At 40.5% G+C, this 23866-nt stretch overlaps 1 protein-coding gene across 6 annotated transcripts in view; it reads right to left on the bottom strand.

The window, feature by feature from the left end:
• lrp1bb (low density lipoprotein receptor-related protein 1Bb) overlaps window positions 1-17538 on the bottom strand; it is a 318056-nt gene extending 300518 nt beyond the window's left edge. For 4 of the 6 annotated variants that reach the window (XM_074659767.1, XM_074659764.1, XM_074659765.1 and 1 more), the window contains exon 1: window positions 16988-17537. In XM_074659767.1, coding sequence (XP_074515868.1) covers window positions 16988-17057 — 70 coding nt within the window. In that variant the 5' untranslated portion in view covers window positions 17058-17537. Of the gene's footprint in view, window positions 1-16987 lie in introns of all 6 variants that reach the window. The other 2 variants (XR_012597184.1, XM_074659766.1) reach the window with 1 other exon arrangement.
• Window positions 17539-23866: the final 6328 nt, after the last annotated feature.

The following is a 23866-nucleotide window of genomic DNA, read 5'->3' on the forward strand; positions in this document are numbered from 1 at the left end:
TTGCTCGGAGTAAAAGTCAAATGTAAATGTGGAGTGTGTTTGTGATTTATGTCTACTGGTAACCTCAGATATTGATTTGAAGGATACGGTTTGTTTTTATACTTTACAAACAATTAGCTATGTAATTGATTAGTTGATTGTCAGGAAGCCAATTTTTTCAAGCAAAAATGCCAAACATTTCTTAGTTCCAGCTTCTCAGTTAAGAGGATACGCCACTTTTCTTTGTCTTAATAATTGGACTGTTGGTTGGACAATTTAAAGGTAGAGTGTGTAGGATTTGGCAGAATCTTGTGGCGTGGTTTCAGATTGAAACCATCTGAGTACCCCTCCGCTCACTCCTTCCTTTCCAACACTGCGGTGACGTGAGCCACCGAGTACAAAACCGTGTAAATGTCGTTCACCTCGCTCAGAAGCCATCCTTACCATAATAATACTACATTAGGAAGAACATGGCATGCAATAGGGACTTAGCCTGGGAATCAGAGGACCAAGCAAAGACCAAGTACGAACTAGGACCAGTTGACCTCCAGAGCAAAGCCGGGGTGCCCTTGAGCAAGGCACTGGACCCAAAAATTGCCCCTAATGCTTAAATGCAGGGACAAAATGTTGTGTGTACAATATGTGTGTATATGTACAATACAATGTGTGACAATAAAAGCTGATTTTTACTTTTTTTTTTACATACATTTACAAAAGAAGTCAGACGGAGGCAACAGTTTTGCCCTCTGTGGCTCACGTTACCAGTTTCACAAGCGTGTCAGAGAACTACGGTGGCCTTCAGGAAATGTAAAAAGGTGAAAGGCTCTCTCTAGAGCCACTGATTGGTTTGTCCGTTCTGGGCCACTATAGAAACACGGCGGAGCAACATAGCAGATTCCGTGAAGAAGACCCGCTCCCTATGTAGATATGAAGGGCTCATTCTAAGCAAACAAAACACAATGGTTATTAGTTTCAGGTAATTACACACATATTATATTACATTTCCGCTAAAAGATGGCCCTTTAAGCTCTTTGCTTTAAATACATTGGGCTATAGGAAACTGTGATGGGCCTTTTTCTCTATTTTATTTAGAGAAAACAATCACTAAATTACTCATCACCCTAAATGTATAAATAATCTACAGTAAATACCTCATCAAAACCATTGCCATTGAACATATTCTAGTCTTTTACAGAATCATTAAAAATGTTTTGAGTGGCAATACGGTTGGCGTAATGCTGTAGGCGTGCATTATGCTTGCTTTGCAGTAAGTGTGTATACAGTAGTTGTGTTTTAGCTGTGCATAATGCATGTTATGGAGGCTGCTCAGGGCATAAACGATGCCAGTGTGCAATGTCAGCTGTAGCCTATACATGTTATGTATGTTTTTCATTAATCGTGTGCTTTAATGTTTTATTAACGTCTACATATTGCTTCAAACAGGATAAAAAAGTGTGCCCTTCATCTTCAACTAGAACTGGCTGCGTGTTTTGTACTGTGTGATTCAGGAGCACATGTCAGTGATCAAGGTTTACACATCAAGTTCGCACAAGGCCTCGCACCCACCCTGCCACGGCTCTGAACAGACATCACAGATGTTAGTTTTCTGTGGCTCTGACTCAAATACTGCTACTGTGCTTCAAGGTTTCTCCAATGTTTTTCAAGTTAATCCTTATATGCTCAGGTCTAAGGTAACACAGCCTTGAACACTTTAATTTTGATATATGGCATGCTATTTTCTGAGCTCTATGATTGATTTTAATTAGTTGGATATTTTATTTTCTGTGTTTCTGTCTCTGCAATGCCACTTTACAACGGCAAAGAGCATCATACTGAAAATACATTTTCTTTAATATGACAATAAACAGAAAGCCACAAGTGACACAAGCTCGGGTGTCTAATTGTGATGCTCATCACTTTTCTTTATAGTAAGGTGCTCCCTATCTCTTTTGGCATTTCGTGGTTAATGAGGATAAAGTGATTCTCTAATGATCAGAACAGATGCGACGTCTCTGCTGGGACGTATACGACACAGTCTTTGGCTTCAAGGGCTTCAGCAATCAGAACTGACAGCGATTCATCAAACATCAAACTTTTTTCAAACGCAAAATCTGCACAGCAACTGCTGTTTGTACATCAATATGGGGCAATTCAAACTGTTACTTCAAAGGCAAGCAAACAAACATGGAACAACACCCACTACAACACCTATGTCACCAAACAACCCTCGTGCAATCTGTTGCTTCGAACGCAAGCACGGAGAGATGCGTTATGCAGGTTTTCTTTAATTGACAGTGATTAAACATTTCCGAGATCTTCTTCGTCTTTTTTTTCTGACCTTAAAACACCTTTACTAGTGGTGTCTGTGCTGCTTTCTGTTCAGCTGGCCCCACCAAACTATAAAATTTGCTTTCTTTGAATTATGCCTCTGATTTGTATCCACTGAAGGCTATTCATTTCTTGAATAGGGATGAAAAGAGGAGCAGAACATGAGAGAGGGAGAGAGAGAGAGAGAAAAAAGACAGGCAGACGGAGGGAGATAGCATATTAAAACAATAACAGAAGCCTGCGCTGTTTAAGTATGATGAGACAATAATGTCAGGCAATCGGTCACACAGTATTAACCTCACAAGTGCCCCGGTTAAACACAAACCAGCCTGCACGTATTGGATTACATTAAACGAGTCAAAGTTTAAGTTATGTTCGGTCACTCTACGCACATTTGTCATCTCTCAACCACAATTATAAATGTTTGAAAAGAGCAACAATGGTTGCTGTCGTACAGGGATTGTTTATTGCAGACAAGACTGAAACACATTGTGATTGGGTAGTTAATTGCCATGGTACTGCCTATCACATCCTGTCAGAAGGAATGTTAGCAAAATTAACTACATAATATTGTCAGGTACAGTGTGTTCCACAGTTATAAAATTGTATACATATCTTGATTTATGTATCTTTATGCTTAAAGGTCCAATGTGTAGTATCTGGCAGCATCTGGCGGTGAGGCTGCAGATTGCAACCAACTGAAACTTCTCCTGTGTGCCAAGCCTGTAGGAAAACTACTGTGGCCGCTGCAAAAATGTGAAAATGCAATGCTCTATCTAGTGGTTTTTCGGTTCTGGGCTACTGTAGAAACATGGCGGCCAGCCCTGTGAGGAGAACCCGCTCCATGTGCAGATTTAAACAGCTCATTCTAAGGTAACGAAAACACAACGATTCTTATTTAGTGGTGATTATACACAAAAAAAAACATACTTATTAATATCATATTTATGGCTGTCAATTGATTAAAATATTTGATTGTGATTAATTGCATGATTGTCCATAGTTAATCACGATTAATCATAAATTAATAACACATTTTTTATCTGTTCAAAATGTACCTCAAGTATTAATTACTCTTATCAACATGGGAGTGGACAAATATGCTTTCTTTATGCAAATGTATGTATATATTTATTATTGGAAATCAATTAACAAGACAAAACAATGACAGATATTGTCCAGAAACCCTCACAGATAAAAATACACAAATCATAACATGGCAAACTGCAGCCCAACAGGCAACAACAGCTGTCAGTGTATCAGTGTGCTGACTTGAATATGACTTGCCCCAAACTTCATGTGATTATCATAAAGTGGGCATATCTGTAAAGAGGAGACTCGTGGGTACCCATAGAACCCATTTTCATTCACATATCTTGAGGTCAGAGGTCAAGGGACCCCTTTGAAAATGTCCATGCCAGTTTTTCCTCGCCAAAATTTAGCATACATTTGGAGCGTTATTCAGCCTCCTTCCCGACAAGCTAGTATGACATGGTTGGTACCAATATATTCCTTACGTTTTCTAGGTTCATATGATCTTCACTCTAGCTTTAAAACTGAGCCCGCTACAACCTAGAAATCGCAAATTGCATTAATGTGTTAAAGAAATTTGTGGCGTTAAAATGAATTTGCGTTAACATGTTATTATCGCATTAACTTTGACAGCCCTAATTATATCCCATTTCTGCCAATAGATCCCCCTAAATGCTACATATGGTGCCTTTAACTGTGACTGACAGTTAACTAAACATCAGTTGTCAAGTGTCCCCAATAAACAAACTCCTTCTTATAAGAAAACCTTATGACCTCAGGTATTAACTCCAAATTGTAAGCCATTTCTCACGATGTCTGTGTCTCTGAGCTAATGTGTTTCCAATAGTTGTAACACTATCCTAGTGTGACCTTTACTTCATCATTTCTACCATTGATTGGCCACCTCCCACTGCATGAAGTTCAATTTATATCCAATTACTGCTGAACACCTTAAACATATTAACGGATTTTCACACACATAACTGCCTAACTGCATTACACACTCAAACACACACAGATAGTTGCAGACGTTTCTATACAGACACATTTATTTTGCATCTCTTGGATTTAGTTTTTCCCTCATTTGAATTTCACTTTACTTAGGTCAATGCACTCAAAATATTTCACAGAGATTTCTAAATGTGAACCTGGCTTTGTGGCTGAGTGAGTCTGGCACTGTCATCTCATAGGAAAAAAGGGCTCCGGTTTTTTTTGTGTGAAGTTTGAATTCTTTTCATATTTCCAAGTGGTTCAAGTTTCCTACCAGGTGCAAATATATGCAAGTCTGGTGAAGTGGAGACCCTAAATTGCCCCTAGGTGTGAATGAGTGTGAATGTGATTGTGTGCTAGCCTGTGACAGGACGCTCACATCTCCATAAGTTTCACTGCCTTTTGCATGCTGGAATAGTCAGTTATAGTGAAAGAGCCCATTAGATTAGCCTATTAGTTATGAGATATTCTAAATTACATAGTAGTATGAAATGTGTGGTCCAAATCGGCAGATTATTGATACAATTCTATTAAAAAGCAGTAAAGGATTACAAAGGATTATTTCTGATACCCGTGATTTAACATTAATATGTGATGATCACAAAGCTCATTATATAATCCAGGCAGTGAAAAACAGAAGTAGTTATGATGTCACTGTGTGGTTATAGATTCAGTTTTCATGCCAGAGAGCATGACTCTTAGTTTGCCACAGATCTAGTGGTAAATAATAAGTAAATAAGGCATATTTGGAAAGGATGTTTCTTAAATGGTTATTTAAACTTATTGAGTCATGACTTTCAATATGCAGCTAGGATAAGTAATAAAATATTCAAAAGCTTTTACAGCTCTGTTCTAGTTTAATATCTTGAAACAAATGCTGAATTTAAGTATCACAAATTACTCCCCATGAACCTAATTTCCCTACTACATATACGACTTCCTAATGTTACTGCAGAAAATGTTACCTACCATCTCTACTGTGGTGTGCACCATGTTTGAAGGCTGTTTATGCTTCCACTTTGTTGTTTTTTTTCCCCCACTAAAACCTCCAACATTTGCTACAAATACAAAACGATTACCGACAAAGGTTGCCTGTCTTGTGCTGCTTCTCCTTGGCAGGAAATGTTGATTTCACCGAAAATTTAATTTGTTTTAAAATGCTGAATAAAAGCGTGACTGTAGCTCTCGCTCTGTGGCAATCATTTCAAAATGCATTAAAAGTTTCATGGATAAGTTTTCCATTGGAATTAAATACGAATGAATGAAATATGGCAGGATGTATTTACAGTAAGGGGAGACACCTAATAGACACACTAATAGATATCACCATAAAACTTCCCCAGTTGATTACTTACATTAAGGCTATTATTTGTTGTATTGTATTGTATTTTTGTTATGTGGAAATGAGGCATTATCTTATTAATATGTACTAATTGGATTAAAACACGTTCAAATATCTTGCTTAATTTTGTTTTTACAGAGGGGATTTTGGATATCTCTTTGTATCACTCCATAAATCTGAAAAATAGCCTCAACAGCCATTAAAACATTTCTACCATGTTTTTAGGCATAAAATGTTCTATAAATCAGGCTATGAAAGATATATGAATAAACTTCTCAGTAGAAACCTTGAGAATATAAGTAGGAATGAAACTGGAAAGTTTGGCGTATGTAAGAGATACTGAAGTGGAGATATCTGGCTCAGAGTCTGAGAAAAACCTAATTTTGAGAAAACGGCCTGAAAAGATATGTATTGTAAAATGCCATACAATTTGCAAGACACTACATTTGAATAGGGTAAACATTTCTAGCTAATAGATATCACCATGAAACTTCCACAGTTGATTACTTACATTAAGACAGTTATTTTTTGTATTACAAGTTTTCTGAAATTGTATGTTTAAATATGCAAATGAGGCATTATCTAATGGTAACTTTTGGTGAATTTAGGAGAAATTTACAGACGCAAATAGACAAAGTTAAGTAAAATAAACACCTAAATGTGTATTTTGGATGTTTTCTTTCCACTAAGAAGACATGAAGCAAAAAAGCCCAAAATCTCAAAATTGACCGGTGCATGAAAAACTATGGTTTTGCCTGGGGGTCTTGCCTTAACAGTATGAATAATAATAGTGCATGCATGCATGTAAAAGTAGGCAGAATCAGCATTTAATGGGAAAAAGTAAAAAACATATAAAACTAGCAGGAAAAATCCAATCATTCTCCAAAAAAAAGAAAAATATGTGGTCACGAATCTACAATTGTTGACTTGTCCAGGCCACAAAAGCAATCATAAGAATGTACTCTCTAAGAGAAACATATTCAATCTCAGTAAGTCCAGAGTTTTTTTATTTATTTTTTATTTCTGTGGTGTTTTCTTCTTGGGAAGGGCTGTTTCAGGAACAAGTGGCCCTTATCAGGCACTGAGCAGTGAGAGATACCTCTGACAGCCGACATGTTTGAGGCCCAAGTGCTTAATCTCTGGTCTCTTCTACGGAGCAGTGAGGCACATCACTGTAGCAAGAGGGGAGCGACTGCACGCATTTCAAATCAGCCGACACGAGAAATAGAACGGGAGAAAAACCACGTATCAAAGACTTCTACAAACAAACATGGGTGAACTGTGATTGATGGGAATGCAGTTAATAGGACTCCCAATCCAACGCTGTGTGAGAAGGGAGGGTGGCGGGGAGCAGAGATCAATAGCAGCTCGGAAGCATGTTAGGGAATCATACTGAATCAGATTGATGACAGCTGGTGATGATGTATTTGGCAATCTAATTTTAACACAAAGTAACTCAGTGATAGTGCTGCCTCAAGACTGAACTCAATCCCTCGTGGGCCAACAGTATCACAGCTGTTGAGAGAGAAATGTGTGTCTGCTGCATGCAGGTGTAAGTAGGGCCAGCAGTGCGGTTTTATCTTTGATTTTCAATTCATGCACTATGCCATGAAAGTGCTTTCAATTATTCATCCTTAGTGGCAGTCTCACAAATATTTTAGGTCCAAAAATCCTCTTTTAGTGCACTGTCAGGCTCGGACATAGACTTGGGCTGGCTCCTCCAAATTGATATTGAAAGAACCAGACTGGTAGATATTCTTAGTGCACTGCAGCCCGTCGCAGTCGACAATAAACCGGCTGCACATTTGATGTAGCCACTCGTTGCTTTGCACAGAGGCTTGAAAATGATGCCAGTAATTTCACTTTCTATCCTCCATCTAACAGCACTGGGCTACAGAGAGCTCTGCCAGGGAAGCCAGCCACGTCACAGACAGGGCACACACACACACACACACAATTTCAGAAATCTTAGTTGGTGTATTTCTGTGTCTTCAGACGTTTGTGTGCATGGACTACTCTGCTGTTTGTGCGAGAGAAGGTTTGCCTTTGGCAAGTTTGGCAACCAAGACACCCTTAATGCTGTATGCCTTTTGTAAATACCGCACACCAAACACTGCATCTTTTACTAAAGATCATTTTATTTCTGTGTATTCATCTTCTGGTTAATGGGTGAAATATACTGCAGCTCTTTAAAGGCAATGGCTTGTGAGAATGACTGAAAAACAAATCAGGCAAAAGAGAAAATATTGTCCATTTTGTGGTTAGCGGTTAAGCATTTTATGTTTAAATCCATAAAGGAAAATTATGGATTATTACAGAGGTGTACATTAAATTGAAACACCTCGATGCCTCGATATTTCTTAATTGCCCGATGCGCCATTTTTCTTTTAAAAAGGACACAGCGTAGCATCACCAACTGGCCTTAGGTTTGTCTGCTGAATGAAGCTTGTTGGGGGATGGATGAATCCCTCCCCTGTTCTGCTTTTCTGGGCCAAGTCTGCATGATGGAGCCCTGAGCCTTCGGTCTGTGCCAGGTGGCAGCTGGGAGAGAGAGTCCCCAGCCAGGCTTCAGCAGCCCTCACTCTGGTCCTCTGGCCACCACCGTTGCCACTCGGGGCTCGACACCAGCACTTCTGACCTGCAGATTGGTCATGGTCCGCCTGCAACAGCCAGTTTGTCTGAGCATCTGCACATTTTATCTGTTCGGCCGATCATTTCCGGTGTGTCCCACCATTCACCATTTTAAAACGATATGCTAGACAGAATTACTTTTTTTTCTGCAGAAATTCCCTGAGCTGATCACTTTAAATCACAAAGAAGTGCAACACAGCAGAGCATCCATCTCCAGTCTAAATTAAATTCTGCTGTGTCTGGTATGGACACTATAGCAGGAAATGTTCTCCCACACAAAGTGATGAATCAAATCTTCAAGTATTAATCAGCGAGATGCTTGTTGCTAGGGCCGGGCCATAGGCACAGCGCACACAAGCACATACATTAACCAGGGGATCTCCATATTGCCAGTTTAATATTTGGATGCGAGTGTGCCAAGAAATATAACAGCTTCTTCAAACAACAATGAGCAAACTCTCCATGCGGGGTGAATTGCTCCCTCGAGAAATGGCTACCTCTTCACCACCTCACACACAGAAAAAAGGAAAGCCCCTTAACTCTTTTTAAAATCAACAGAATGTTTTATTGTGTTAACTTTGACAGCTTATAACAAGGGTTGTCAAAGTTAACGTGATAATAACACGTTAACGCAAATCGTTTTAACGCCACTAATTTCTTTAATGCATTGATGTGATTTTTAGGTTGTAGCGGGCTCAGTTTTAAAGCTAGAGTGAAGATACTGGCATCATATGAAACTAAAACACATAAGGAATCCATCAGTACCAACCATGCTCGCAAAAAAAGGATAAATAACGCTCCAAAGTTACACTAAATTTTGGTGAGAGAGGTCTCTTGACCTCTGACCTCAAGATATGTGAATGAAAATGGGTTCAATGGGTACCTACGAGTCTCCCCTTTACAGACATGCCCACTTTATGATAATCACTTGCAGTTTTGGGCAAGTCATACTCAAGTCAGCACACTGACACACTGACAGCTGTTGTTGCCAGTTGGGCTTGACTTTGCCTTATGATTTGAGCATATTTTTTTATGCTAAATGCAGTACCTGTGAGGATTTCTGCACAATATTTGTCATTGTTTTGAGTTGTTGATTGAATTCCAGTTATACATATATACATATATTTGCATAAGTGTTGATTAGAGTATTAAATACTTGACAAATCTCCCTTTAAGGTACATTTTGAACAGATTAAATATGTGCGATTAATCATGATTAACTTGGACAATCATGCGATCGATCGCGATTGAATATTTTAATCGATTCATAACACTACTATGATATGTTCTTTGTCACTTCGTCCTTCTGGAGACTTCAATAGAACAATAGAAAAAACACCTCCACCAAAATGACTTAGGTCAGCCAACTGGATGCCAACCAGTCTGCTAATCAATCAAAGGAGCTCTGTCCTTCTCGCAAGGAGACATCAGTGATAAAGACTGGCCAGTTAAGTGTGAGGTCAAACCATAAAAGAGTGAGGTCAATGCTCCAGCTCCCTCTCTCTATATATTTGAACAGTGCTCTATACGAAACCTATTCCCATGGCAACACAACCTCTGCAGGAAAGAACTCCTGCTACCTGAGTATTTAGGTGAACGTTTGAAGCAGTGCATACGTTGGCCAACTGGTCAAAAGCTAAACACACAAAGTGCAGTTCCTCTAGGCTAGTCTAGACAGAATGGAGGAACCAGGTGGGAGCAACAGTACAATCCACAATGATCCACTGCTGCTGCATTGGACGTCGGCACACGCTGAGCAAATAACTAATGCAGGGGGCATCTCCTCGGGGTGCTGCCTCCATCCAGCTAGCAGATCACCTTTTCAAACTGACAGAAAGAGAGACGGAGACCCCCCGCACTCCAAGACGCTTCCAGAGAGAAGTTCGCTCAACTCAGGCCTCACTTTCTCCCCCCAGCTGCATACTAACTTTAACCTTTACTGTCCAGGCGGTCCATGACGATACTCACAACCCCTCTGTGCCATAAAAAAATATAGCGAAAGACTGTTTCATAGTTTGAATTTGTGTTTCAGCAGATGGTCTTACTTGTGCATGGTTCTTTTTCCCATTCACAGGGCACATTACATCACCCCTACATTTCGTTTTATGATGCGTTCTATCTTATCCATCACCCGCTAATGACCTCATACTCATCTCGACTTGTGAAGGGAGGGGTTCATCCCGCCACTGCCCTTACGAGCCCCATTTTCATTAGCATATTTGGCAATAAAACAGTTATGCTTTCCTCCATTAATAATTTATCTACATTTTTTTTTTATCAAGCAGCCATTTCCAGTTGCTGAGCCTAGCTCTTGGATTCAACTCCTGCAAGACGGGACTTCTCTGAAGAAATTCATTATTTGATCATCATGTTAAATTATGTAACATTTCGGAAAAATCTAATATGAAACCCCCATGCCACCCACGTAATTAAGTCTGCCCAGAACATCAACACAAATCGATCATGTGGGGCAAAAATGTAGCTCCTCCTGCTATTGGTAATCAATGCCACAAGTCAATTTACAGCCAATGGCTTTCACAACCTGAGCCAATCAATTACGGATTCAATTGTAACCCATTAGGACCACGAGAGGTTATATTAAAAAGGTGACACTATCAAAATCCAATGGCGTCATTCGATAACTTTGTTCTACAGGAGTCAGCGCAGCTCCACCATCACACTGCGTACCATAATGAGACGTGTGCTGGTTCACGGCTGCCTCCTGTAGCTTGAGGCCATACATCTATCTCAGGGCAGAGGTGAAGTAAGAGCTCAGCGACAGCAACACTTAGCTGACATCACCACATAGATGTGTCAGCTGTTCTAATGTCTTTTCATAGCTTGTAAAGGACTGAATGCAATCCGGCAAAAAGTGCAGTGGAAGCAAACCTCAGAAAACCGGAGATGACTAGTATGATGCTTGAAGTACGTCTGGGGAAAGAAAACTAAACATTGAGGTTTGATGGAAGTGCTTAGTCTGCTCATGTACAAGCTGAACTCACGTCCTCAACATGTGACCGGCTGCTCCGTCGACTCGTCTGGTTTTCCAGACATGACAAACTTTTGGAGCAAGTCAATAAAAAAGCACCTGAAGTGCAGAAAACGGGACGTGAATGCCAACAACAACACCAGCCCACTCCACACTGTGCTGACTTGTGCCTCACCTCCTCCTCCTCCTCAGACCACCCTCTCTTTCATCCTGTCCTCAGCGTTCACTTTACTCACTGTTTCCATCCCAGCTTTAACTGGAACCTACATGTGGTTTCTCCAATCACTGGGTGAAGACAGCGTAGCCGGGTGAGTGCGAGCCACCTTCCATCCTGAGGATCACCTATTGCTGAGGTGGACACTTTTGCTGCCGTGTCAGAACAGGATGTGGAGGGAAAATCGAGCTACAAAGCAGGCCTCGCAGCTGGCGGGCTGATTTTGTGTTAATGCTCTCCAGAAAAAGACGTGAAACAGCTATGAAAACAGAAATCAGTCCAACCTTTGAAGGTCAACCGTTAGTCACTGCCCAGCAGTTCTCGCATAAAAACGACGTCCTGATCTTCATATAACACCAACTCAGTGTTGGCGGAATGTCATGGAAAGGCCTCAGGACCAGCAAGAACAGTATGCATTTTTGGTTTAGTGTTGGCCAGGGCAAGTGATTTACATAATCTCCATTTGGTTGCAATCTATCATGTCCAACTGCAATTTAGTGACCAATTTCCTGCTTCCAAGCCATCTATTAAATGAGTACGGATACAATGGTGACATTAAGTAGAGTGAATATTTATTTAACTCAGCAGCACTAAGAAAGCAGAGTTATAGATAGTCATTGTGCAGATGTCAGAGATTATTAATGCCGAAATCCCTGAATTGTGGCATGGTGCCCCTTGCTGTAACGCCAACACTCTGGCTTTGATTACATCGTGATTCATTCAGTGGAATTAGTGCAGTTTTTAACTGTAAAAAGGAAAGAACTGAATATGTGACACATGATGCATGGAAAGGGGATTTGTAAAAAGCTGTTTGTGCTTAAGAAATATGTATCAATACTATTACTTTACCTACAATTGCATTGCTACTACTAGAGGTAGCAGTATTTGTAGTTGTAGTAATAGTTACAGTAGTCTTTATTTCCTTATCATGCCAAACATTTAGCCCATCACACATGGGATTACAAAACACCCCTATACTGTATATAAAAAAATTAAATATTTATAAGACATCTTCTGGTAACAAGAAAAACATGAGTTATGTATACGTCTTTATACTTCCAAATAACATATTTTTCTGTGAAATTTCAAGATATTGTACACACCACATAGGAGAAGAAAATAAAAGCTACAGCCTAAAGTTTAACCTGAGGCATTTTGCTTCTCCCCTCCCAGGCTATTTTCCAAGTAACTGTCTGACTTTAAGCGGTACTCCAGTGAAGCACTTCCATAAAGTTAGGAGGACTCACAAGAGACAGATTTTAAAAAGAATGGTCAAAATCGGAGCAGCACAGACTGAAATATCCTGTTCTACTCAGAGTGCGAATTACACAATGACAATCGGAGGGGTCAACTTTTTCTTTTTCATAAAGGAGACCCAGGGCAGCACAGGCGGGTGCTTCAGTGAACTGAAGTCTTACAATCCTTACAGTATCTTGCTTGTTAATGTAATATCTGCAGTCTGAGGATGACGACGAATCAAATCCATTACACCAGCTCATAGCTCATAGCTCATTACACCACCCACACAACAACTATTGGAGTCAGGGCTCACCAATAAAATATTCTAGAGCAAAACTGCCAGCAGGTCAGACTAAGGTTGAGTCCAATACTAACATGCTATTTAGTACACTAAAACAGTATGTGAGATCATTTTGTATGTCGGAAACCTTAGTATATGAATCCAATAGTGTGCAAATTGCATACTATTTCCGGTGAAATAGTACAGTATGCAACGCTGGACACTACGGCGGCATTAATATTCCACAATACAATGCGGTAGTGGCGACAATGTTCATAATGGACGTTGACGGACAGCTCTGTAACATCAATAACACTTCAGTTTAACTGTAAGTGTAAGCACGGCTTACCATGGTTGCACGTCTCCAACTGGTAATGAGGCTCTCAGGAAGTGACGACATAAATTACTGCTCAATGCGTCCGAAAAGATCCATGTTGAACGATATTGAGTATGTAGTACATAGCATGTGTTTCGGATGAAGCCTAACACACACACACAGACACACACAACAACAGCAGACCATCATTTCTGCTCAGACACAGACCCACACAATGCTGTACCAGAACCAAAGATACTATCAACATGTCAAAGAGGTAGACAGATACATTACTACCAAACAGCATAGGCTTGTGCGGCATAGACTATACAATAATATAAATTAGTCAGCTGTTTTCGTACTTTGAAAATAGTCTAATAGAAAAAATAAATGTAGATCCTCCACTGGTCCCAATACCAAAATGAATGGATAAGATAGGACTGATCTCAAAAGCCTAAGCTAGAGTGACTTCTACCTTTTTCTATTCATTCAGAAGTGAGAAACATATGGCTCCTATGGAAAAGATACTGTAGAATATGGATTTATTTTCTCTAAAATACTACTTTCAACGTTGACGCGAGCCACCATGACGAGACGTTCAACTAATGTCAAAGAACGTCAAGGTTGAGAAATGGTAAGGTCCACTTTAGGGGTGTCTGAAATCGTGTTACATGATTCCTTCAGGCATGATTCATGAATTTGGGAAATAAATTGTAATATTTAATTACAAATACAAGTAAGGAGGATATATAAATGGTTTTACCTCTTTTGGGGGGGTCCAAGTCTTAATCAGGGGGGGATCAGACTCCCCAAAGCACCCCCGTTATTCGAACCCTGCTTCTACTACCTAGTATGGGTCAAAACACTGGATCCTACAATTACCATAATGCAACCTGAGGCTATCTGATCAAAAGTTTGAGGCTCAAGCCAAAACTGAGATAGCTTTGATGATTTAAATGTTTGTATGTGAATAGTCAGTCATTGTGTATCATCCATATTTTTAAAAAAAAATGTGTTTGTATCTTACCAAACAAAGTATCGTGTGCTTCCCAGTAAAATAGAACAATAACAGAACACAAAGGTTGTACAATGAACAAATCAGCGTTTCTTCTTCCATTCCACTGAATGGTAAAATAGCAGATTGCAACCGAGCACATTAAGATCTAGACTTCATAATAATTCTCTATATTCTATGATCCTATGCAGCTTTCATTTAGTCCGTATGTTGCCGATATGTACTTTCTTGATGTAAAAAGAGTAATTTAAAAACACTATCCTAAACATGTGGTAACTATTTTTTAACATGTGAACAAAGCTAAATTTAAGGGGTTTAAAATTAGGAAAACCTTTAGACTCCTTTTAATCTCTACAGGTCAACATACTTTACCCAGACGCCTCTCCATCATCTCGATTTTATGCTGCACACAAACCCACACGGGGCACTCACATACACTTCTGTGATACTATCTCACTATCTCACTTAATTAGCTCCTAAAGGCGGCCTTCCCTGCATTAGTGCATGGACCTATCTGTGTCTCCCACTATATATCATCTTTTAAATGGGCTATACATTTCAAGCAACCTTGAGCTGTTTGTGCTAGGTGATGCTTATCTGGTGCTGAGGTCACTGAGATCAAGGGCACTTAGTTGTTGTTGTCTTTTTTACATATAATAAACAGGCGGCAAGTCTAAACTTCTCGAGCCAGTCTTTGTATCAGATCAGCAGAATGCTGCCATGCCGGCCCGGCCTCGGCCAGGTCAGCCTGCTCAATGTTAGATGGACACAAGTGATAAGGTGTGGGACACAGTGGAGGCATTTCAAAGAGACAATACAATTCGATGATTGAGCTGGATATGCTTCCGATTCACACAGCGAATAAAACCACGGGCTCACTACTTGGCATTCAATGTAGCAATGCTGCTACCACAAAAGCAAATTAATTTTGGACTAATTAGGCTAACAACCAGCTTTGGTGTTGGAAGAAATAAGAAATGCTATTATCATTAGTGTCCATTTAGACACAGCTTCGAGAGCTTTCATTTATTCTCCGTGCAAATGCAGAGAAGCGGGACGGCATCGGCTCGCAGACAAAGATGCAGGTCCCAACCAGACTTTCAGATCTGTGTGTGTGTGTGTGTGTGTGTGAGAGTGTGTGTCTGAATATATCTCAGCTTAACTGTTCCCAATATCCTCGTACCGGTCCGTAGCCTACGAGACAATCCAACGGCATCTAATTCTTCACTTTGACAAATAAATCTCAGCGCTGCAATACTGATACGCACAAACTCCAACAGTCTTTAGAAATATTTCAGGTGGGTGTTTTCTCCCATCCCCTTCTCAGAGCAGGGACATCCTCGGGGACTTCAATAGACAAATTCATCTTTTCATTTCATGCACAGAGAGAGGTAAACAGTGTTTTTCTTGCCTACTGTGATGGCATGGCAAACTCTCAAGTCCCCCGTATTCCACGCTGTGTTGGTGACATTTGGGACGGTCTCACAAAACAGCTAAGCAGGTCTCATTGACAGACACTCATATATGCTGGAGAATGTGAGGGGAACTGTGACCTCGAGGCCAGCAATTAATGGATATACTATGTTTTCGCAACAGCATTTATTCATATTCTTTATTGCTTCTTGTAACGGCGACTATTCCGAGACTATACAGTAGGTACAGTACGACCAGTGCCCATAATTCAGCATGTACTGTATACACTCAAATGGCTCAGCCCTGACAAATTGAAAGCCAGGGCAACAAAAAGTGGAAGTATAAGCAATATTTAAGCATATTTCCATCATAATTAAGTGATTTTTTTCCTCCTTTGAGGATCAACATGATTCAAAAACTTTCATCCCTGATACTTTCAATAAGTAGCCTATAATGTGCATGAACTCTATTCTGCAAATAAAACAGGAGAAGTTACTTGGTCCTTATACATCCTCAATAATATAACACAAAGAGGAAGATTGTGAAACCTCCCTGTGTCAGACAGCACTCATGGCATGTGGATACAGTAATTGTGTGACAGATTTGAAATTCAGACGTGCAACAATAGTCAATATGCTGCTCCAAAAAAAATATTTTCCCATCACATCACTATACAGGGTTGCACCATGCAATCTATATAGAGTTCACCGTCCTATCAACTGCGTCTCCATCTCTCCATCGTGATGATCCCACGGCAAGAAATACAATAAGCTCCAGCTCGGGGAGACAAAACACACTTTGGCACAAGGATATATTTTCACCTGCTGCACCGTAGTAGGATCTACTGCTATACAGTATAAACGCGCCTGCAGTCAGAATCTATTCTGGCTCCACAGCAGCCTCACTGAAAATGCACAAAATGCACAAAGCTGATGCTAAATGCGCAGGGCAAGTTCAATGTGTTATAATAAGAGAGGTGATATTTATCATGCATTAATCATAATGCAACATGGAAAAATCTGCAGACTTCCAGTGGATCATCCACAAAAGAAATGATGCATGATCAACTCTTTATCATTCATGCATTGGGGCTTTTTTTAAAGGTGAATATCCAGCAAGCTGCAACACACACACAAACCCTGCAGACTGCACTAAAAACGGCCCCAAGTTTCAACCGGACTGCGCATCCCCCCGACGGCCCCGGTTCTTCCTTCCTTACCTCTCTCCTCCTCGCCCGACACCGACGGAAATAATCCCGAGAACAGGGCTAGAAAGGCGAGTAGAAACATGTTTTCGGAGAGCGGGCTGTATAAAGAGCCACGGTGCTTCTCCTGCTCCTGCTCCTTGCCGGGTCCAGTCTCTCCCCTTCCTCCACCACCACCAACCCGGTTGTCGGAGCTCCGTTACTCGGTGATGTCCAGCGGAACCAGTGCGCAGCAGAGCAGTGCAGCGCTCCTCCACCTCCACCGCTCCGCGACGCGACGCATGCACACACCGGCCGCTCGGTAACAGCGAGCAGACGCACCGGAGGAGAGATGAGATGAGATGAGAGAGAGGAGAGAGAGGCAGCAGCTACAGGGAAGACAAGAGAGGAGAGAGGGGAGGGTGGGAGGATAAAGAATGAGTACGTTTCCTGTCTTTTTCTTTTCTCAATGATTAAATGCCGTCAAGGTGGCGCAGCTCGTCTGAAATACATCATGTTGGTTAGCTACTGTGTGCAGGCAGCAGTAGTGTGCAGTCAGTGGGTGTCAGTCTGAGGTCTGGGGGAGGGTCTGAGGGGGGGTCCTCACAAAAAAAAGAGAAGAAGGAAAAGTCAGAGAAGGTAGGATGAAGCATGAGTAATATCAGCTCTCCATTGAGTTTCATAGTCTGTCTACTCCTACTGAGCCCTACATCCTACACAATGAAATAAAGTGTGCAAATGCTGAGCTGTGCACTTCTTTACATGTCAACCCAAACTGCAGGTTCCCCCATTGGACACATTATTTAGCATTGATCTAAAAAAAAACTAAAAAAACACCCAACTACATGATTTAAGACAGATCTGTTTGAGATGCATTATGGTGCCAAAGCTTTGGTTCATGTGCATGTGCAGGCAGCAGTAGTGTGCAGTCAGTGGGTGTCAGTCTGAGGTCCAGGGGGGCGGTTCTGAGGGGGGGTCCTCCGAAAAAAACAAGAAGGAAAAGTCAGAGAAGGTAGGATGAGGCATGAGTAATCTCAGCTCTCCATTGAGTTTCATAGTCTGTGCACTCCTACTAAGCCCTACATCCTACACAATGAGCTTGTAGCCTTTATAAACTGGAAAAAACAAAGTTCGGAAACTTGTCTTTGATGGATTATTTCTCTGTTGTTACAATGCTAATTGGCATTGTAATTTACATCGTTGGAAAGCCTGTTTATTTACCTTCGCAATGATGTCCAACTTGTAAGGATCATGCATTTGTGGGATGAGCAGCACAGCCGATTATGTGGGTAACGCCCAAGAAAAATTTGCCAAAATGCTCCGTCCAAAACACAAGTAAATAATCCACCAAACACAAGTTTCCGAACTTTGTTTTTCCAGTATATATCTTATAAAAGAAAGTGTCAAGTGTCAACCCAAACTGTCCCCCCATTGGACACATTATTTAGCATTGATCTAAAAAAAAAACACCTGACTACATGAAGACAGATCTGTTTGAGATGCATTATGGTGCCAGAGCTTTGGTCTGATCTGATGCACTATGCAGCAGTTCATGGAGTGACCACTTTGTAGTCCTGTGGCCATGCTTGCTTGCGTTGCCATAAAACCTCAGTAAAAGAGGTGTGTGCTACTATACTACTATACCTTTGTAAGTTTGACAGGAGGAAACAACAGAAGCACAGCGAGAACCAAAAACGAAGGAAAAGCCAGAGAAGGTAGGATGAGGCATGAGTAATCTCAGCTCTCCATTGAGTTGCATAGTCTGTCTACTCCTACTAAACCCTACATCCTACACAATGAGCTTGTAGCCTTTTATATATCTTATAAAAGAAAGTGTGCAAATGCTGAGCTGTGCATTTGTATGTCAACCCAAACTGTACCCTTAATGGACACATTATTTAGCATTGATCTAAAAAACACCTGACTACATCTGTTTGAGATGCTGTGGTTATTACAGTATGTTGCCAAAGCTTTGTTCTGATGCACTATGCAGCAGTTCATGGAGTGACCACTTTGTAGTCCTGTGGCCATGCTTGCTTGTGTTGCCATAAAACCTCAGTAAAAGAGGTGTGTTGCTACTATATACCTTTGTAAGTTTGACAGGAGGAAACAACAGAAGCACAGCGAGAACCAAGAGACTTTGATCTCCAGCAGTCCACATCCACAACTTAGTTTCTCTGAAAGTTCTACCTGACAGGTTAAGGAAGTAGGACTACATACATGTGCAAAATGTGTCTTAATAATAATCGGGCAAGTTCAGAAATCTCAAAAAGCACATTTTTTAAACTATTTTTAAGTTCAAATGGCTCGCCAGATTCTTACAAATTAGGCCTATTATAGGAGGAAAAATTGAGGGTCACCAACACTGGCTGAAAGCAGCTTGGGATTATTGTCTTCACAAATCCACAAAGTCAAAACTGATCACATAGTTCTTGTCAGTCCAATTTATTTCGGGGCTGTTGGACTAGATGGTATTTCAGTGATAGTCTTAAAGTTAAGGTTAGTAAGCTGTTCTATAGGCAGAAACTGTCGTTACACAGGTTAGACCCAGCTGTTTGGGGTAACACATATTTCTGCACGTACTGCTCTTTGATTTTATCCACCCCCTGTATACTATTGGTGGAAACACTGATGACGTAAACCCTTAATCAATACTGTCGGTAGCCTATAGTAAAGTGTATTCTATCATTCTCAATTCTGGCTAAGTAGAATACAAATTCTGGTCTTGTAAACTAAATGTATAGTAGTGTAGTAAAGAAGTGCACTTTTTAAAATTTATGGCAGAAGTAGTTCTTTGCCATCATGACAATATCATTTATAATCATTTTTATTGACAGAGAAAGTAATCCGTAATCAGTGATGAGTCATTACAAGAAAAGTATTTTTTCTAGTGGTGTTGTGGTCCCTGTATATTATACCAGCATGAGCATTCATTTGTGCCGACTGCAGAGAGCCATTCCTTACACGTATTCATGTGAGTTTCAACATTAATTGATGGCCGTGGAAACAGCAGTTGATCAGACAGTCTCACCTTGAGACTTTTAGTACAGCCGCTGTTCTGGAGGTCTTGATCATTGTGAGGGATCAAGCTGGCAGGCACGACGAGTCACAGGTGGATTTTCAAAAGGAGGATTTTATTCACCCAACAATAAAGGAAACTATTCATGACGATACGTTCTGGGCCCATGAAATAAACTAAACAGAACCTAACCTAAACTGACTAATCAAAGACAAAACTGGCCCATGCACAAAGACAAACACTGCCACCTAAACTACAAATAAAGCAAAACAGGACAATTAGTCTATCAGTAAAAACATTTTAGCAATTAACCAAAACAAAAGCAGCAACAAACCAATACTGTCTCCAGAAATAAACTTACTGTAGTGGCAGCGGCACCCTCAGTACTGTTAAGTCAAATAAATAGAAATTAGAACGATTGAGGCAGGGTTGGTAAAGATTTTAGAAACCTTTTTTGTTATATTTGTTGAAATTCTCATTACATCCTGACAGCAATCAATAAATCAAACGCTCCGACTAAAAAAGAAACAAATCTGGTATCTGTGGCAACAGCCAGGACGGAGACCTGAAGCGACGGACTGTCAGTGTTGCCAACTTGGTGACCTTCTCACTAGATTTGGGGACTTTTGGAGCTAGTTAGCAGCTAGTGCTGTTAACTACTTTCATTGGAAAACAGTTTTTTTGGCTGGATCATAGTGTACTCTTGCTAGTTTCTCAAGATCGCCCACCCTGCCTTTAAGAAAAACTAAAGTGTGACAGAAGTTAACTAAATTTGCACGCTACAAATAAGAACTAATGTAGCTTACTGAAACAAAATCTATGTGTCATCATTCGTTTGTTTGCTGATGTGTATGCAAAGTGCATGAGGTCAAAAGGACAACAAACTGAAAGAGGACAAAATGCACTACAAAGCGTAAACTATAGAGAAAACTAAGGTGTGTACAGGAGGGTTACTGACATTTAAGTCAGCATGGAAGCAGGTGCAGTCATGGAACAGATAGTACAGACATCTTGAGGTGAGGTTGTTTTGTCAATTGTTTCTAAGGTCAAGTGTTCAGGAAAAAAACAAACCTCATCTAGTCATGAAGATCATGTGATATGATAGAAAGCTCCAGAACAGCTTCTAAATGGACACTGAGGTAAAATTGTTTTGTCATCTCCTTTTCAATTGTTTTATCCGTTTGACATGTTTCAGAGCTTAAGAACACATACAGTGTGTTTTGTTGAAAGACATTATTCATTTGCTATACCACTCTATATATATGGAGGACTGAACCTGCCAACATAAAATAATAAATTAATAAATAAATGACTCAATAAATAAATATCACTAAATGTAGCAAAAATGATATTAAAAATAAATGTAGCCGTTAATTAATGAAATTTATATTTCTGTTTTAATTTTCTTCTTTATTTATGTATCTTTGTATTAATACTCTTAATCATTTTTTCTTGTTGAATTTTCCTTTTTATTTTGTATGTATTAATTTTTTATTAATTTAAAAAAAAAATTGCTTTTATCTATTTATTTTTTTTATTTATTTTTACATGTATGTATGTATTTATGCATTTATTTATTTGTGCACGATTTTCCCTTTGCATTTCACCCCTTATTTATTTCCCCAAACGTATTTATTTCTATATTATTTCCTTTCTGTCACAATACAAGGACAAACTAAACAGAAGAGTAAATAAATAAGGGAATCAATACAAAGATGAATAAATAAAGAAGCAAATTAAAACAGAAATATCAATTTATGTCACATTTTATCAATTAATTAATGGCTACATTTATTTTTAATATTATTTTTTGCTGCATTTAATGACATGTTTCTACATTTATCGACTCATTTACGTATTTATTAATTTATTTTCTATTTTGGCAGGTTCTGTCCTCTACATCTGCAGAGTACGTTTCATATTTATCAGGAGTTAGGTCTTCTATCAGAAATAAGACCTGTATGGTCCATCAGTTTGTGTTGTTTTCAACATCAGTGTTTACACCAAGGAATTGTAGAAAAGACGAGAAGAAAGAAATCTTTGTGTTCTCTCCTGAACTGCTGGAGTGTTTCAGAAGTAAAAGGTGAGTAAATGTGCAGCCTAGTGAAGACTGCCCACACAGCAGACTGCCCACGGCTGGGCCACAGCATACTATAATCCAGCTAACGTCCCTCTGCAAGCACTCTCTGAGCCTTTAGCTTTGTTATCTGCATGCATTTACTACATGTCGTGTCATGCTTTTAGTGATGAGAATAGCAAGTAGTAGATCTAATACTAGTAGGTGAAGACTGCTGCTAATGAAGTCACTAAGCATAGCTTCTGTTGATAACTATCTCTTGACCTAATGTCATGCACAAACTAAGAGCTACACCACCACAAACTATTCACACTATCCTCTTTAAACGCGTCTCCTAAATGCAGTTGATGCTGCAACACGCATTCATTACCCGCTGATGAACCAAGCGGTTAGTGCTACTCAAATACAAGCAGCCATGTCCTGTCACACCGTTATAAATTCATTAAGCGAACCAATGTTTACGGTGACAAAGAAATGTATCTCAGATGAGATGGCAACAAGCCCAACTTTCAAGCGGAACGATCTGTCGTGTTTTATTATTGAGTTGTCACAAAGAATGAGGAAGTCCAAGTCTTCAAGGACATTTCACATTGAGTCTTTCTCACTGCCAGGATTGCACTGTTTTCCTGCTTTCTTAAAAAAAACACACACAAATGAATAATTTCATGAGGCTTTCATTTTTTTTCTTCCATGGATGCTGAGAGCAGACTGCATTTTTCCATCGCAATCACAGTGGCTACACTTTGATTGAACCGCTTTGACTTTTTTCAGACCATTATAAAGTGCTCTACTTATGTTGTGAATCATTCATATGCACTAACACCAGAGCGGTGTTAGCTATGGAAGTGGCGTACTCATCTGCCTCTTCTTTTCACCTTTACCCTTAATTAGCAAAAAGTCCTCCACCAATACACAATCACATCAACTCACATTTAACGCCCTTTTGGTAGATTCGAGTGTTGCCGTGCACAAAGAAGGCACCTGTCAATAGCGGTGATGCTCAGCGTGGTCCGGCGGGTTGGGCGTCAGTGCAGATGTGTCAGAGGAAATCAAGAGCGCCGTACCGCTGAATGGCATAGAGGGCAGCCTAATAACCACTCATGCATCGCGTGTCACTCACTTGCGGTACAGGTCCTGACATACAGGACTGGATGGGGCCTGTCATGAGCACACACCGACCTCGGGGTCGCACATGTGCGGAGTGACGCTCCGTGGGTCACTTTCCTGCACCGTGGGTCACTTTCCTGCACCGTGCCCTTGGAGCTCCTCTCACTGACTGACATGAGTGATCACCGTGCCAGCTCTCACACCGCATTAGCTACTCTTGCTTCGGACGGCGAGGCCATCCTCCAAAATTAGCAGCAGCTATTGACCCTGTTTGACCCTGTCATAGTTGCGGGCTCATTATCGGGCTGATAGCTCCGCCGCTGCGGTCTTTATAGGCTCAGCATTCTTCCCACAAGATTCCCCCTCAGAAGTCAAATGCAATCTTAAAAAGTGAGGAATGAGCGAGGATCGGGGCCGCCAAATCCGGTCTGATGTGCGTTTTGTTTCTTCTGACAGTTATTAGTCGGAAATGCACTGAACGGAGGCTGGTTTTGTGTTGCTGCGGAGGGCGAGCGCTCCTCCGCCGGGGCCGTAAAGTGATGAGGATCCACGGGTGTCCCCCAGGGTCTGTGTGCTTGTTAATCAAACAGTGGGCTGACAGGCCATTTGCTGCATGAATCACTGCACCCTCATCACGCTGGAAATGACTTGCATTTTTTGAAAAGGCGAATGTAAACTGCACCTTTGCTGCGCTCCGTCAGGATAATGTGAG

Source organism: Sebastes fasciatus, chromosome 14 (assembly GCF_043250625.1).
Source record: "Sebastes fasciatus isolate fSebFas1 chromosome 14, fSebFas1.pri, whole genome shotgun sequence".
NCBI lineage: Eukaryota > Metazoa > Chordata > Actinopteri > Perciformes > Sebastidae > Sebastes > Sebastes fasciatus.